Source organism: Aulonocara sp. 'chitande type north' Nkhata Bay, linkage group LG18, assembly GCF_057382095.1.
Source record: "Aulonocara sp. 'chitande type north' Nkhata Bay isolate Kocher_YH1m ecotype deep benthic linkage group LG18, A_spYH_male_GT1.1, whole genome shotgun sequence".
In the NCBI taxonomy this organism is placed as follows: domain Eukaryota; kingdom Metazoa; phylum Chordata; class Actinopteri; order Cichliformes; family Cichlidae; genus Aulonocara; species Aulonocara sp. 'chitande type north' Nkhata Bay.
This window is the reverse complement of record NC_141361.1, coordinates 10,651,597-10,667,976: the sequence shown is the minus strand read 5'-3', so window position 1 is coordinate 10,667,976 and position 16,380 is coordinate 10,651,597. Positions and strand designations below refer to the sequence as shown.

The window sequence follows — 16,380 nt, the reverse complement described above, 5'->3', positions numbered from 1 at the left end:
CAGATGAGGTTCATTTAGACATCAGTCACACCCTCATCACCACCAGGAAAGATTGTCACACTGTATCTTAGGGGATAGGATTTGTTGATTTCACTGTACCGTGTCCAGAGATGCAGCTCATGAGATAAGACCATAGTTTAACTTTATTATAATTAGCTTCAGTTTCAGTAAGTTTATCTTTTAAAAGATAATCTACAATCAGTACATATATCTGTTAAACAAAACCATCTTGCCATTTGTCTAAGTATGCTTACTTGTAGGTGTGTGTATGTAAGTCACATGCATGAATATAAAAAATAATATATATATATATATATTTGGTGACTAAATCCACACAATTACTTTGAAACTGAACAACATAACATCTTCAAATTCAATAGATACAAAAAGTGCAAAGGAAACATAAAACATTTCACTATTAGTTCAGTAAACACGTCATAAATAGCTTGACACTCAGATTTTCTGGCTTTGCAAACCAGTCATCTTCACCGGGTCACAGGTTCTTCCTCTCTGCACTCTTTCAGGCTGTCTTCAGGACGAACAGCATGAGGACAGTTAGCAGGAGTGTCAAAGCTGGCAGGGAGAAAAGACAAAAAAGCAATTATTCAGAAAACATCCGTCAGGGTTTCTGCTGGTTAAAGTTAAGATATCTTTAATACCACATGGTGCAAAGTGTAATTATGCATCATAGTCATTGCTAAAGAAAAATTCAGCCAGGACAATATGGGCTAAAATGACATATTATCCCTGCTCTTTCTGTTGTATAGCAAATTTATTGTCATGCATTTGCTCCATTAAAAGGGCCAGAAGTCCAATAATGGCTCCAGCAGTTTCTAAATGTAGCTGATTTATACATAGTTTTCATTGTCCCCTTAATCTATGGTAAATTATACATTACTTACTTGGAAAACTAATTTTTTTTCTTCACCACTATCTTTTACTTATAACTCTAAAATGTTTCATAGTAGAATGAACTAATTTATTAAACAATATTTAGTAACTAAAGCTTCAGAACTGGGTATTGTGAACTGTGAATCTTCATCACATTGAGCCCTAAATCTACAGTCTGAGAATAAAATGTGAGTGTGGTGTTTACCATGACTGTGAAGAGCGCCACTGGCTGAATTTTTTGTCGTAGAAGGTGATGCGGTGGTGGCGTTGGTGGCGTTTGCAACATTGGCGCTTGGGTTGGCGAGGTTCAGAGGATTGGTGGTTTTGCTAGCTGTGAAGGCCCCAAAATTGCCTGAAGTATAAAACATTGAAAATAGTGATGAGGATTCAATTTAACCTTCATTTACAGCTTCACAAATAATGTAGCATCTAACGTGTGTATTTATGTTGATAAGAGTAGACAACAAGTTACAGTTGAAGGCTGCTTTCACTGGACTTACTTCCAGTCAATGGTCCAGACCCAAGGATGACAACATAAGTGGTAGAATCAGCGCTCCTGGTGTTGGTGGCATTCGAATTGGGGACACTGAACTCACACTGGATCTTTCCATTGACTACCTGGCCTCGTATCTTTGTCACAGTCTGATAAAAACAATTTGACCATCAGGTAAAGTATTACATTTTAAAAAACCCACTTTTTGTTGTGTTTTTTTTAGGGCTTTGATGACTGAATTACAGAGTATGCATTAAATAATTTTTAGGTTAGCAGCTTTTAGGAATGTGTTCTGATCATCTGTCAACCGTTCAACTGTTTCAGCTTGTTTGGTAATGTTTATCTGGATACGTTTTAAAAGTAGTTACAGCCTCACCGAATCAAATGTAGAGAGTGTGTTGTTGATGTTGTTTCTCTGCCGAGCCGCAAAGACGAATGAAGCATTGTTAGAGCTGTTCTGAGCACAGATGTAAAGCGCAGTGGTACCCTGAAAAAGAGCAAGCAGTTTTAAGGGTTATATACTTCCTTAACTCACTGGACTCACTTTTAACTCATTACTTTGGCCTGGACCAATAAAGACATAAACACATAAGCAGGTCTGTGTGACCTTATAGAAACACAGATGTAATTGATTAACCTTGGTATAGTATTTCCTAGGTGCCTTATCCTTAACTTGGCCTTATCACTTGTACCTTAACAGCAGTATTTACATTTAGTTTGGTGTGAAGGTTTCACATCCTGGTGTGAATATTTGACTAAGCAAGGTGGTGGCTTTCATTAAATAAACCTCTCTCGGTTATTATTAAATCTATATTTAGAACATGATATATTTTAAAGATATTTACTAATGGAAACCAATGCCCATTTCCAAACACAACCCAATTATTTAAGGTTTTTTTTCATTATGTACCAATGTCAAATATTTCATTAATTCTCTGACAGTGAGTAAACATTTCCTGTCAGAGGATTAATGGCTAGGTAATGGAAAAGTAGTTGAATGAAATTAATTTAAAAAAGAAATTGATAACATAGGAAATCAGTTATAATTATTGAAAAGGTAACATGTAAATAAGTATAACTCTTCAGTAAATAATTGTTTTGGGTTAACATTTTGGTTTAGGTTAAACTTAATCATCGCTCTGGTTTTGTGTGCTGTGGTACCTGGGTTGCATTGGCGGTGAGCCCCAGTGCGATGTACCCAGTGGAGTTCCCACTGAGCTGGAACATCAGCTCGGTGCCGTTAGGAGCTGTAGTGTTGCCTGCAGCCACTGATCCAAAGAAACAGCTGCTGTTCCCAGCAGGGTCACAGTTGTCTGGGGTCTGTATGCACAGCTTACTAATCCCGCAACCTGTCTTTGTAATGTTTACCTAGTAGAGAGACACACGAGCATAATCCAAGTCACAAAACAGCTTAGCAGCTTCAACTTCTGTGTCAACACTTTGACGAATAATAGCATCCCAGCTCATGAACTGGGAACAGCTGCTATTAGTTAACATTAGGTTACTAAAGGCTTTATGGGAAATGAAACTCTACCTTAAAAAAAATTAGAAATGTATAAATCACACAAATCCCATTAATTATATGATTTATAAAAGCCACTGTTTAGCCATATGTGACTGTTAGACTGTATGTAAAAGATGGCAGTAGCCACCACACCCATCTCGATTCTTGTCTCCCATGTTGGAGCCTCATTCTGAACATTTTTGCAACCGCCATTACACAATCTGTAACCTGCTCTTTTACTCTAATGTAGATCTGACCTCATTATGTATTAAATTAGTCATAACTTAGATAACATAAATAGTTAGCATTTTCCAACTATTTATTTATAAGTGACTTATGTATGTATGTATGTATATATATGTATATATTGTACTATTCTTAGTTAGCGTATTGTCTGTCTTGTCTTAATGTTGGTTTAAAATGGAGCACTGTAACAAAAAAAAATTTCCCCCAGGGATCAATAAAGTATTCTGATTCTGATTCTGATTCTGATCTGAGATCGTGAACTCAAAAGAAACGCGCTTACTGAGTTCATCGATGGGGAGACATTTTTCCATAGACTTTTATATAATTAGACTTCTTCACTTCTCCTCCTGCTGGCTATTATTATGGATAAATGCTCAAGGCACTCCCCCTGCTTTTTAGACCCACTAGCATTTTTTTTCTTCTCCCATGATAATAATAATTCTCAGAATGTATAAATATAAATAAAAGTTTAACCAAGCTAACCATGCGCTGTTCTATTTCACGCTGTAGATGCTTAACTTAAAAAGACAAAATTAGCAGTAAATTCTGACACTATTTCGTACAGTAAAACTCATTTCAGCTCCTAAATATGTAAAAGTGTATGCTTAACAAATGCACTCCATCCGTGTAAATCACCATGGTCACAGTCGTATTGTGCTGGCAAAGTTAAATATAAACCAACCGTTGCATTAATGGCAAATGTGAAACTGTCTGCTGCTTGGACCCCCGGAGCCACAAAAAGCATCACTGCGGCAATCAGCAGGCTCAGGCCTCGCTCCATTCTTTCCAGGAAAGCAAACAGTGAGAGAGCAAATAAGAGAAGAGCAGATAAGAATGAGATTGCAGACTCTTTTTTTTCCAGAACAAACTAAGCTCCTTTACATTCTACCTCAGTTTTATTATAACAACTTGTAAATTTGAAATTTGTGTGTAAAAAATGCACTTATAATAAAATATTTTGTTCTAAAATACAGTTAAGTAAAAAGATTGTAAAAAAAAAATGAATTGAAAAGAAAAAATAATAATTTAAGCCATGTCCACAAGGCTGAAAACACATTTATACACAAATGTACTAAGTACAGTCAGTCATTTAAAAGGTAATAAAACACATTATGGTTTATCCAGACTGGAATATTGACAGAATAATTATTCATTTAAAAACAGAGCATCGTTCCTTTTCTTTTCCAGGGTTTGTTTTTTCTTTGTGTAACTAAAAATCGATTGTCAGATTATCTAAATAGTATTTCTAGAATTCTCATAATTAACCTGATTATGCTTTAAAGGATAATGACAACAAATGAAATAGAAGCAGGCATCCAGGAGAATCCAAATCTAAAATGTAATTAAATAAAGTTTGGAGAGACTTACTCGATGCTGTGAAGTTTAAATGCTGCGTTGAAGGATTGTTTTCTGCTCTCTGTGGGATGATCCGCAGTTCTGGTGATGGAGCAATGTGGAAGTAGCTTTTTGTTAAATAAGGGGCGGGGCTTGATAAGAATACACCTGTGTACCTGCCTGGGTGTGGGTTAGTTGTTTGCATTACTAAAGCAGTTTCTGTAGAGCAAGCCTTGCTAATGTCCTTGGTTTTTTCTTCTTTTACGATTTTCTGTTAGGAGTTGACTCACAAGGTTACTTTGGTTCAAAGTTTACTGCTCATCACTAAATACACTGTGAAATAAAGAAAACACGCATGAGAAGATAGTTTGGCTGAGCTAAATTAAATATAAATAAAAGTCAAATATTAATTAATTAATCGCAATCATTGTATGACTGTTTGTATGATTGTTCTCACACTGGATTCTCCTTAAAATAACAATGTAATATAAATTGGGCTTAGATAAGCAACTTCATAAATATGTAAAACATCATTTTGCATTTCCTTTCTTAGTGTATGGGTTTTCAAACAAAGCAGATTCAAAGTGGTTTTTACTGCCAGTGTCATTGACTGCCAGTAAAGTCAATGACGCACAGCAAATACACGTAAACACCGAGAATGAACTTTATAGGGCTTTATTCTGAGAAGTGGAATATTGAGCATTCACTTGCACTGTAAAGGAACATTTCCCCCCAAAGAAAACAACAATTCCCTTTTAAGGAGTTAGAGACGATGTCAAACACCCAGATTATTTGGTACCTTTATAAAGAATGTTGTGGCGTAACCACAGTTGCATCGTGATCTGACCTTCCTGTCAGCTTAGTTACACTTTTTGGATTTTTGTGTTCTTTATTTCCTTTTCAAGGAATTTCCTTTTCGTTTCTGGAAGTCTTTGTGTGTCATTACGTCACATGGGGTGTAGCTCAGGAGGGAGGGGAGGTCATCTACTGATTGGAAGGTTGTTGGTTTGATCCCTGAGTTTACATGCCAAATATCCTTGGACAAGAAACTAATCCCAAATTGCTCTCTGATGCATCCATCGTGTGAATGTGAGGTAGCAAGCACTTACAAAGCATAGAAGAAAGTGAAGGTGGCATGTTGTAGAAAGTGCTTTGAGTGGTCTGGGAGAGTAGCAAAGTGTAAGAATGAGTCTGTTTACCATTAGGATGATTTCATCCTGCTTAGTGTGACTTTTAAAAGAAGGAGAAAAATTAAAAAAGTAAATTTGACAAAAGTCCAAGATCTAGAATTAGTACCAGTCCATATGATCTTACATAGGACATCATTTCATATGAGCTTTCTTACTTTTCTCATCCTAGAGAAATTCCATTTTTACTACAGTTCATTGGTCTTCATATGATTTTGTCCATGTCACAAACTTTTCCCCTGTGAAAAGCTTAGTGAGTTGGATTTTGAAAGGTTTCATAGACCAAATTTGATCATCATATAACATCCTGTTACCGTTAATTGGATAAACAGCTAAGAAAATGGATAGCTGGTTAGATTTTAAAATATTTTATTAATAGGCGCATTTAACTGCTGATATTATCCAGACTAATTTTGCCGAAATCACACTTTTAATACAAAAACCTCATATTTTGTGGTTCCTGAAACCATATTTATGTTCCGTTATTTGAGGTTATGGATGTTATTTGACTGGAGGCATAACTCACAGACACACGAGACGCGCCATTACTCCATGAGTGTCCTTTATTATTTTCCATCCCCCCCTACAACAACAACCCAGCAGAAACGTTCCTACCACTTAACATTTACCTGATACTACATCCCCCCTACTAAATAGGATGTGATGCTGGAATATAACCAAGAAAACAGATTAAACCCGCACGCTTTAAAGTATACTATTACTATGTCCTTGTGCTTTATCTGGTAACAGCTTGTTTACTGAACTCGCTTGGTTTCAAACCAGACTACTCAGAATGTCCAAAAATAAACTCTCAAAGTATACAACTCTGAACACTAAGCATAAGTGCACATTTCTGAACTATTCAGTGCAGCTACAAACAACATGTTTAAACAGTGCAACCATTTGCTTTATTTCTCATTGTCTCTATGAGGGATGGGGTAGACTACCCAGCCCTCAGCCTGAGTGTGGGGATTATTCTGCCCCAGTGCTCACTCAGTTCCAAGCCCTATGAGCAAACATAGTCTTTTAGGTATGCTGGAGGCCTCCTAGACCTGGGTTGGATTTGGCTCCCAGCTTCAGGAGTCTGCTGGCTGGCCTCCTGTGAGATAGTGTCTGGAACCGACACAATCTGTGCAGCTGGAACAGAGTTCTCAGGTGAAGCCTCTGGTGGATCGCCAGAAATCTCTGGTGCCCCAGGTGTCCATGTAAGATGGTAACGGTTTCTTCTCAGCGTGCCCTTTGCTGTCTCGATGATGTAGGACCTCGGTGAGCCTGCCATGGACACGACTGTCCCTCTAGTATCCATGTCTGAGACCCACACTTTGTCTCCAGGATTGAGCTGTAGCATATCATGTGCTCTGTGTCTGCGGTTGTAGTTTTGTCTTTGCTTTTGTCTGTACGATTGTTCTATAGCTTTGAGCTTGTCTGTGTCCGTACCTCTTGGATGTAGCTGTGATGGGATGACAGGAATAGTTGTCCTTATCCGTCTACCCATGAGAAGCTCCGTTGGGCTGTAGCCATTTGCCAATGGAGTGGCCCGGTATGCCATAAGGGCGAGATAGGGATCGCCAGACTTTTTAAGAAGACTTTTGATGGTCCTGACTGCCCTCTCGGCCTCCCCATTGCTCTGAGGGAAGTGGGGACTGGATGTCTCATGGCTAAAACCCCATTCTTGTGCAAATCTTTTGAAGGAATCAGACGAAAACTGAGGTCCATTATCAGAGCGAACCCGCTCTGGTATGCCATGACGTGCAAAGATTGATTTACAGTGCTCGATCACTGCCTCTGATGTTGTAGATGTCAGTTTGGCAACTTCGAAGAATCTGGAAAAGTAATCCACAATGACCAGGTACTGTTTATTCTCTATCTGGAACAGATCAGTTCCCACCATGGCCCACGGTCTTTGTGGGAACTCGGTAGGTAGCATGGTTTCTTTGTGGTTAGTCCGCTCACGGCAGCAAGTGTCACAGGTCCCAATCACTTTTATCAGCTCACTGCTCAGGCCTGGCCACCAAACAGATTGTTTAGCTCTCTCTCTGCATTTCGTTATTCCTAGGTGTCCCTCATGTAGTTTAGACAGAATGTCTGCTCTGAGCGATGTGGGAATCACTATTCTGCTCCCATAAAGAAGCAAACCATTGTGGACTGTGAGGTCACCTGAAAATGGCAGATAAGGCTGGAAAACCCTTCCGATGGAGTACTTATCTGGCCATCCTTCCACACAGAACTTCTTCAGCTGGCTTAGAATGCTGTCATTGTCCTGATGTGTCTGGATTTCTCTGAGTCGTGGCTCTGTGGCTGGCAGGCTTGCTATGACGGACTCCACATACAAGTTGATTTCTTCCTCCGGCAAACCCTCAGTTGTGTCACATACAGGAGCTCTGGACAGTACATCTGCTGTTGCAATGTCTCTACCAGGAACATGAGATATGGTATAAGAGAACCTCATCAATCGCATGCGTAGACGTTGTATACGAGGTGGAAGCTCGTCCAGGCCCTTGGAGACAAGCAACGAGACCAGAGGTTTGTGGTCTGTTTCAATGTGGAATGTTTTCCCAATTAGGAACTCTGCAAACCTCTCACAGGCCCATGTTGAAGCGAGGGCCTCCTTCTCAATTTGAGCATATCGCTGCTCTGTCGCGCTGAGAGCTTTTGAAGCGTATGCTACTGGTTTCCACCCTAGATCGGCGTGCCGCTGGAGAAGCACTGCTCCCAAGCCATACGAAGATGAATCAACTGATACGCACGTTTCAGCATTTGGATCATACAGAGCAAGCCCTGGGGGTGTTGTCAGTTCTTTTTTGATGCCGTCGAAAGCCTGCTGCTGCTGTGGCCCCCATGACCACAGGTTGGACTTCTTCAGTAGATCTCTTAGGGGGCGCGTTTTTTCCGCCAGGTGAGGAAGAAACTTTCCTAGGTGACTCACCATGCCCAGGAAGCGTCTCACCTCACTTATGTTGCTGGGCTCATCCATGGAACTCACGGCATGCGTCTTGTCAGGATCTGCGCTAACCCCCGATGCCTCAATGACCTGCCCCAGGAACTTTATCCTGTTCTTGGAGAACTCACACTTGTCGTTCAATGTTACTCCAGCCTCCTGCAGTCGAACCAGTGCTTTTCGAAGTCTCTCATCATGCTCTGCTTGTGACGTCCCCCAGATGAGCACATCATCCATCTGGCAGAGGACTCCTTCTAAACCCTCAAGAATGCGTGCCATCCGTTTCTGGAAGTGTTCTGGGGCTGATGAGATTCCAAAGCACAGACGATTGTAACAATACCGACCAAAAGGTGTAATAAAGGTCGTGAGCAAAGAAGAGTCCCTGGATAAGGGAATCTGCCAAAATCCTGCATTGGCATCCAGCTTTGAAAACACTTTTGCTCCTGCAAGCTGTCCTAGTGTGTGTTCTACTGAAGGGAGTGGATGCTTCTCTCTCATGACATATTTGTTTAGTTCAGTGAGATCGCTGCATATTCTCACTTTGCCTGTGCGCTTAGGAACCACCACCATAGGCGCGCACCAATCAGTGGGCTCCTCCACCTTGGAAATGACACCCTGCTGCTCCATCCTGTTCAGCTCTTCTTTAACCTTTGGTAAGAGTGGAAGAGAGATTCGCCTAGGGGTCGAGAGGGAAAACGGCTGTGCCTCTGGTTTCAGAACAATATTGTACTCCCCCTCCATTTTGCCTAAGCCGTTGAAAAGCTTGGGGAATTCTTGTTTGACAGCGTCAATAGAGTCTAAGCTAATATGATTAACTCTAGCAACCAGCTGTAGTGCCACTGCAGCATGCCCGCTCAGCAGCGGTGTGCATAAACCCTTTACGACATAAATGTCTTCTTTGGTTTTGTGGTTGTTCTTGCTGAGAGTGGCTGTGAACATGCCTTTTACCTTCAGACGTGTTCCTCCTGGGCCCTGCAGAACCCTTTTGGGCTTATCCAATCTCCCCAACTGATGCTGTGTGTAGAAAGTCTCTGGGACTGCTGTGACATCCGCTCCGGTGTCGATTTTAAAGAATGTGTTGCATTTGTCCACATGTATCTCTGTTACCCATGGACTCTCTTTGGTGTCCGCAGAGAGGGAACCCAAGAAAGCGACCTCATCATCTGTATCGCTGTTCTCTGAAACTGTTGCAGCATTGACTTCACACAGTTTTTTGTTTCTGCACATCCTGGCAAAATGTCCTTTTTTCTTACAGTAATTACATGCGGCTTCCCTCGCAGGGCATTGTTGAAGATTGTGACCTTTTATGTCTCCACATCTTCTGCATTGTGTCTTTTTTTCTTTCTGTGTTTTGGCGGTTTGTTTATGTAGCGGTGTCAGCTGCTTGGGATGTGCCCCTTCTTGCCGTTTAGCATGGACGCGGTTCAGTTGTGAGTTGGTAATATCCATTTTAAAGTTAGTGCTTAGCATCTCTTGTTGCTTCTTTACAAGCTCACTTTGTCGGGCTCTGTTAAGCGCTTTCTCTAGCGTTAGTTCTGGATCCATTTGTAGCTGTTCTGACAATCGTTTGTCTTTCAGACCCACGACAAATCTGTCTCGCACCATTTCGTCATGCAAAGTCCCGTATCCACAATGTTCTGCCAGACAATGCAGTGCAGTATGGAAGTTGTCAACTGACTCACCCGTCTCTTGTTGGCGCTGGTTAAACTTCGCTCGCTCAAATATGATGTTTCTTCGGGCTACGAAGTGAGCATCCAACCTCCTTTTAACGGTCTCATAATCGCTCGCCTCTTCGGGAGTCAGGTGCAGGGATACCAATATGTCCTCTGCCTCCTCGCCCATAGTGTAGATAAGGGCGTTCACTTGATTTTCGTCCGCTTGCGTCTCCAATCCAGACGCGATGCGAAATCTGTCAAAACGCTTTATCCATTTGGTCCAGTCGTCGGACCTAAAAGTGAACTTCTCCGGCGGGGTGACTTGAAACTGACTCATGACGCCACGTCTCTTTTCGCGCAGCTCCTCTATGGCCGACCTTTAACCTGGCACCGACGCCGAAACCTTTCACTTATGCCCAACTAACGTTTCCAATCCCACTCCTGACACCATGTTCCGTTATTTGAGGTTATGGATGTTATTTGACTGGAGGCATAACTCACAGACACACGAGACGCGCCATTACTCCATGAGTGTCCTTTATTATTTTCCATCCCCCCCTACAACAACAACCCAGCAGAAACGTTCCTACCACTTAACATTTACCTGATACTACAATTTAGAGGCTTGTGGGAGTGTCTCCTCTGAGAATCAGACCACATTTTGTGGCGCCACACCCTGCATGCGCTGCAAAGTAAAGAGTTAATTCCAGCCAAATGTGCCCCTTTACAAAGAATGAGAAAGGTGTCTTTGTGCCTTAACAATAACCATATGCATTCCTACATTTAGGGTCACATTTCATAAGTTATTATTGTAAGAGAACGAGTGAGTGTTTATCCTGAAACTAAATCTTAGAATGAAGCTTGTGTTATTTACCAAAAACAGCTTCTTTCTTCTTAGCACTTCATCATTCTTACGGAGAATATAAACTATTTCCCACACTGTGGATAGCAGGCTTTTATGGCTGACGTGAAAACCATAAAGGGCACCGATTTGTTCATCTTTGAGGGCAAATTTAGATTGAATTTGTGGAAATTAAATATAACTAAAAATTCTTAGATTGAAAGTCTACTTATAAGCTTTTGGAGTTAGTAGAGGGTTTAAATACAGTGGGAAAAATATTTAATTTGATCTCCCGAAGAGAGAGACAAAGTATGAACCAAAAACCCAGAAAGAAACACATTACATGAAGGTTATAAACTTATTTGCAGTCTTTGAGTCTTTGTAGTTTTTTGTACTGGGTCACCAGGTTTGTACACATCTTGGGAGGGATTTTGGCCCACTCCTCTTTATGGAAGCTCTTTAAATCCATTAAGTTTCCTGGCTGTTATTTGGCTTGGCCCAACAGATTTTTATAGGCTTGAGGTCTGGGCAATTCATAACCTTAGAGTGCTTCTTTAGCCACTCCTTTGTTGCTTTTGCAGTTTAATTCATTATCAGGTTGGATGACACATCCACGAACCATCTGCAATATTCTGGCTGTTCTCATCTAGATTTTACAGAACATGACCCTGCCTGTTGGCATTTCAGTGTGGGGAAGTCGTCTGCATCTTTAGTAGATTCATATATCAATTTATATAGATGTATTATTTAAAATATTTTTTTTACGTAATGTGTAACATAATGTTTTTTTCTGGATTTTTTATTTTTATTTTGCTGTTGTTGATTTTCTGTCTCTCCCCAATATTCATTGTTTTCTTAGTAAGTAAACTTAAACAAATTCGTCAAGGGATCAAATAATATTTTCCTGGATTGCATAACAAGGTCTTAACCTTATCGCTGTTATACAGAATTAGTACTGAAAAAATAAAACTGAATTAATGTAATTTGACTGACAGACTGACAGACAGCCGTTTTTACAGCCTAATACTGGGAATGTACCTGTAGACTGCACAACTGTCAATATCTGCCAGTATTTACCTTGCACCAGGAAATAAGCTACCAGTGGCTGATGTTTATCAGTTTCCAAGTATGAAATTTGAGCCTCTTTTTTTGGTAACTAACAATACTTTGTCCTGTCATTAACTACAGGATAAACTTATTTAAAATACTGGCAGTGGTGCAGAACTACACAGTGAGCGAAACTGATTAATATGACATTTTAAATGTAAATTACAAATCCTTTTCTAAACAATGAAGCTACAGTCCTGTGCAAAGGTTTTAGGCAGGTGTGAAAAATGCTCTAAACAAAGAATGCTTTCAGAAATATAAATAATTGTTTATTGGCCCCGAATGTATTCTGCAGCAGGACAACGACCCCAAACATACAGCCAAAGTCATTAAGAGCCATCCTCAGTGGAAAGAAGAACAAGAAGTACTAGATGTGCTGGTATGGCCCCCACAGAGCCCTGATCTCAATATCATCGAGTGTGTCTGGGATTACACGAAGGGACAGAAGTGTGAGGAAGAATTGATGCTGTTTTAAGGGTAAAGGTTGGTCACACCAAATACTCATTTGATTTAGATTTCTCTTTTGTTCATTCACTGCACTTTGTCGATTAATACCTCCTCTAAACTTGACAGGACTTATTTCTTCTTTGTCTAAAAGTAAAGTTGCCCTTTTACATACACTGAGCGAAACCCTTGCCATAGTAATGTCATCCTGTATCTGCTATTTTTCAAATATAATTTTGTTTGCCTCTGTCATAGATTGTATAGAAAAATATATTTTACACAGTTTATGGTCTGTGATGATATAGCACTAAAAAGTCATTCAGGTGTGGTGGTATTGTTCCCTCAAATCGAATCTGCCCACTTTGGCTCCAGGAACACTTGACTTAAGTGGCTAAAGAAATGTCAGAGTACAGATCCATTGGTAATCTTATGTCTTAATGATAAGTTAACTGATAAGCAATCTTTAAGAGAGCTATTCAGAGGCAGGATGGCTGGTATAGGAAGAAAAGGTCAAACCATATCTCCTTTGTAATCTGAGATCTACTTAAGGTTTGAAAGGTAAATTCCCAGCTGCAATTTGACGTCATGTGACTTCATTTTACTAAATACTCTTCTTCACTGTTCTCTTTTCTTTTTTCACATTTAATCATTCATCTAAATTTTTTAAATGTCACCATCTAGGAAAAAGTGCCGAATGATTACAGTAAACTGTTTATATGTACTTGGGCAAAAGAAAGAGTATTATTTCATGTATCATTCTGTTTTAAATATATTTGCTTTCATGCAAGTCAAGTACTAGTCTGCTTTTACTCTGAAGGTCAGGAGGGGAGTAGACCATGAATCCTGAATATGGTCAGAATAAGGAGCTCTTTTGTGAAAAACAAAATCGCTACGGTTGGGGCATCAGAATACGCTTTTTCTTTAGGGGGTTAAGCAAAGTACATTTGGTTAAGACAACTTTAAGTGGCAGTGACCCTTCATCAAACACACTGCAGGGCTGATTTCACCCCCCCTAATGGGCTAAACTCTGTTTACTCTGCAGGTCTGAACTGTTTCACAAAAATACAACAGTCAAATAAGCCGTGCCCTGTGCCGTCAGAGAGACAAAGCAAACACCAGGACACAAAGTGACACCAGAGTAGAGTAATGCTGATTTGAATGACCACTGAGCCAAGATAGCACGAGCCCAAATGAGGTCATTGTGAAAGAGCTCATTTACTGCTGATTAATGTGCAATGGCTGTGATCTGTACATATGATCAGCATAATTGATGATCTCATAGTATGAAAAAAATGGAAGTCTGTGGAATGTTCCAGCTTAAGGAATGCCATTGTTGGTCACGTCACATCTCTGATTCAGCCTGTAGTGTCATAATACTGAAAGGACTGACCTGAAATACTGGACAGATGGCTCCTAAAGATGAGTAATAGATTTTGTTGGTCTGCTTGTTCTTCCTCTAGTTTACTTTTACAAAGTTAAACTCATTTATCTTTTGTTTAAAAAACAATAATGTTTCCATTATATAGTCAATACCACAGATGCACATATCTTACTTAAATAATTTGTGGTTCAAGTCAGGGGGCGTCAAACAAAAGGCCCAGGGACCAAAATGGGTCTAGCAAAGACTCTTATCTGCTCAACTGGACAGCTTTAAAAAATGTGAACTATAGAAACGTCTGTTTTGTTGTTGTTGGGGGTTTTTTGAATCACAGTGGGCTGTCTGTGGCCCACAATGTAAAAGGAGTATGTAAGTAATAAAAGTTTAACATAAACCAAAAACTACATCTTTTATGAGCTTTTTTGTTTTTAATTAACTCCTTTAACCCTTACACATAACAAACCTAACCCTATTGCTTGCTGATCTGCTGGGATTTTCTCAGTCAACCATGGCTTAAGTCTACAGAGAACAGTCTAAAAAAGAAAACATCTCCAATGAGCGGCAGGTCTCTTGGTAAAAAAAACAAAACTTATTGATGCCAAAAGTTGGAGGAAAATGGACAGATGGCTTTAAGTTGAGAAGGTAGGAAGGTAACAGTAACTCAAATAAACACTTGATATAACCAAGCTCTGCAGAGCATCTCTCTGAATGCACATGTCACTCCTTTAAGCAGATGGCGTGCAGCAGCTGAAGATCACACCAGTTGCTAATCCTTTGAGCTAAGAACAGGAAACTGAGGCAACAATTTGCACAGTTTTACCAGAATTTGATGACAAAAGGCTGAAAAAAAAAGGTCCCTGGTCGATGAATCTTGATTTCCGGTGTGACCCTCAGATGGTAGGGTTAGAATTTGACACAAACATCATGAAAGCCTAGATCCATTCTGCCTTGTATCAATGGCTCGGGCTGGTAAGCAAGGTGTGATGGTGTAGGGGATATTTTCTTGGCCCCTTTGTACTAACAGGGCATCATTTAAACCCCACAGCCTAAGATGTACCTTACAAAGTGGCTGGTGAGTGTATATACGCCTGAAAAAACGCCCCCAACTTTTATTCTACAATAGAAATAGAAATGAAGGAGATCACATACTACATCCACTTCAGTCACATTATTAGCAACACGTTGATCTTGTAGAGGCTAAAGAAAACATTAACACACACACTCACACTGTATGTTATACAATACTAGCAGCAGAGAAACAATAGGCACATTGTTTACTGTTTTGTCATAAACTCTTTCCATTTGTCATGATGTTGAAACTCTTCCTCATTTTGAGATAATGATCACTTGTTATGTGTAATAACACGAAGTATGAAGCGTAAGAACGTTTAGTCTTTGAGGAAAAATATCACGCTGTTCCCTTTTCTTCATCATGTTTGACCAGTTTTCCTGCAATCAGATCTGTTTTGAGTTAGGCTGCTGCCGTCTTCAGTAAACACACTGGTGCTTTTCCATATGACTAAATATAGCCTTCCTACCTGCTTGACATTTAATTGATTAAAATAATCAGTTCCTCCCAGAGAGGAAGCAGGAATTGCTATAACACCTTCTGTTTCATTGTAGAGCAGCACACCACGTTTAAAAAAAAAAAAACAACCCCTGAAATGATCCCAAATCCTTTGCGATAATAAAATAAACGACTGAGATAAGAACATACTGGTTTCTCCTTTAGTAAACACAGCCACAATTTACAAGATAGTAAAAAGTTTTACCCTGTTCATATTTAGCCTTCTACTTATTAACTTGACCTCTCAAGGACTCAGCTGGTCTACAGTAACACAAGCAGCTTGATCACTGAGTTGCTTTTAATGTGCTGCAGAAAATAGCTGAGATCATCATGGTGTTAATGCAGGCTTATCACATGGTTACAAACCATGTGATAAGTATTGTGCTTTGTAAACACTTTTCCCTTATGTTTAATTTACGGTTTTATGTCATAATGCGGCTGTGCGCACACGACACAAGAGGTGAGAAAGTGAACTCAAAAGGCAGCTTTATTGCTGACACAAGTGGAAAACAGTACAAAACTAAACTGGGAAAATATAAACTAAACACAAGGAGAGGCACACAAGGAAACACACAGCCGTGGATGCGGAGATTGCGACATTGGCAAAGAGAAACACGGGGCTTAACTACACCGAGGAATAACGAGGGGAATGCGACACAGAAGGAGAGCACAGCTGGGAGTGATTAGGCCGGACGAGACAAGGGAAAGAAAACTAGAAAGACTGATATGAGACACGGACCTTCAAAGTAAAACATGAAAAGCACCGATTGAACTCTAAACACGTAAACTTAACA

General features: G+C 40.0%; 1 protein-coding gene across 1 annotated transcript; it reads right to left on the bottom strand.

Annotated features, from left to right (window-relative positions):
- Positions 1 to 125: 125 nt before the first annotated feature.
- Positions 126 to 4,561, bottom strand: LOC147308046 (ferric reductase 1-like). Its single transcript, XM_086271612.1, has 7 exons — positions 4,503 to 4,561; positions 3,817 to 3,916; positions 2,546 to 2,752; positions 1,761 to 1,871; positions 1,392 to 1,533; positions 1,097 to 1,243; positions 126 to 573 (listed from the first exon to the last, which is right to left on the bottom strand). The coding sequence occupies exons 2-7, from the start codon at positions 3,913 to 3,915 to the stop codon at positions 521 to 523; spliced, it is 759 nt and encodes a 252-aa protein (XP_086127738.1). The 5' UTR covers position 3,916; positions 4,503 to 4,561; the 3' UTR covers positions 126 to 520.
- Positions 4,562 to 16,380: the final 11,819 nt, after the last annotated feature.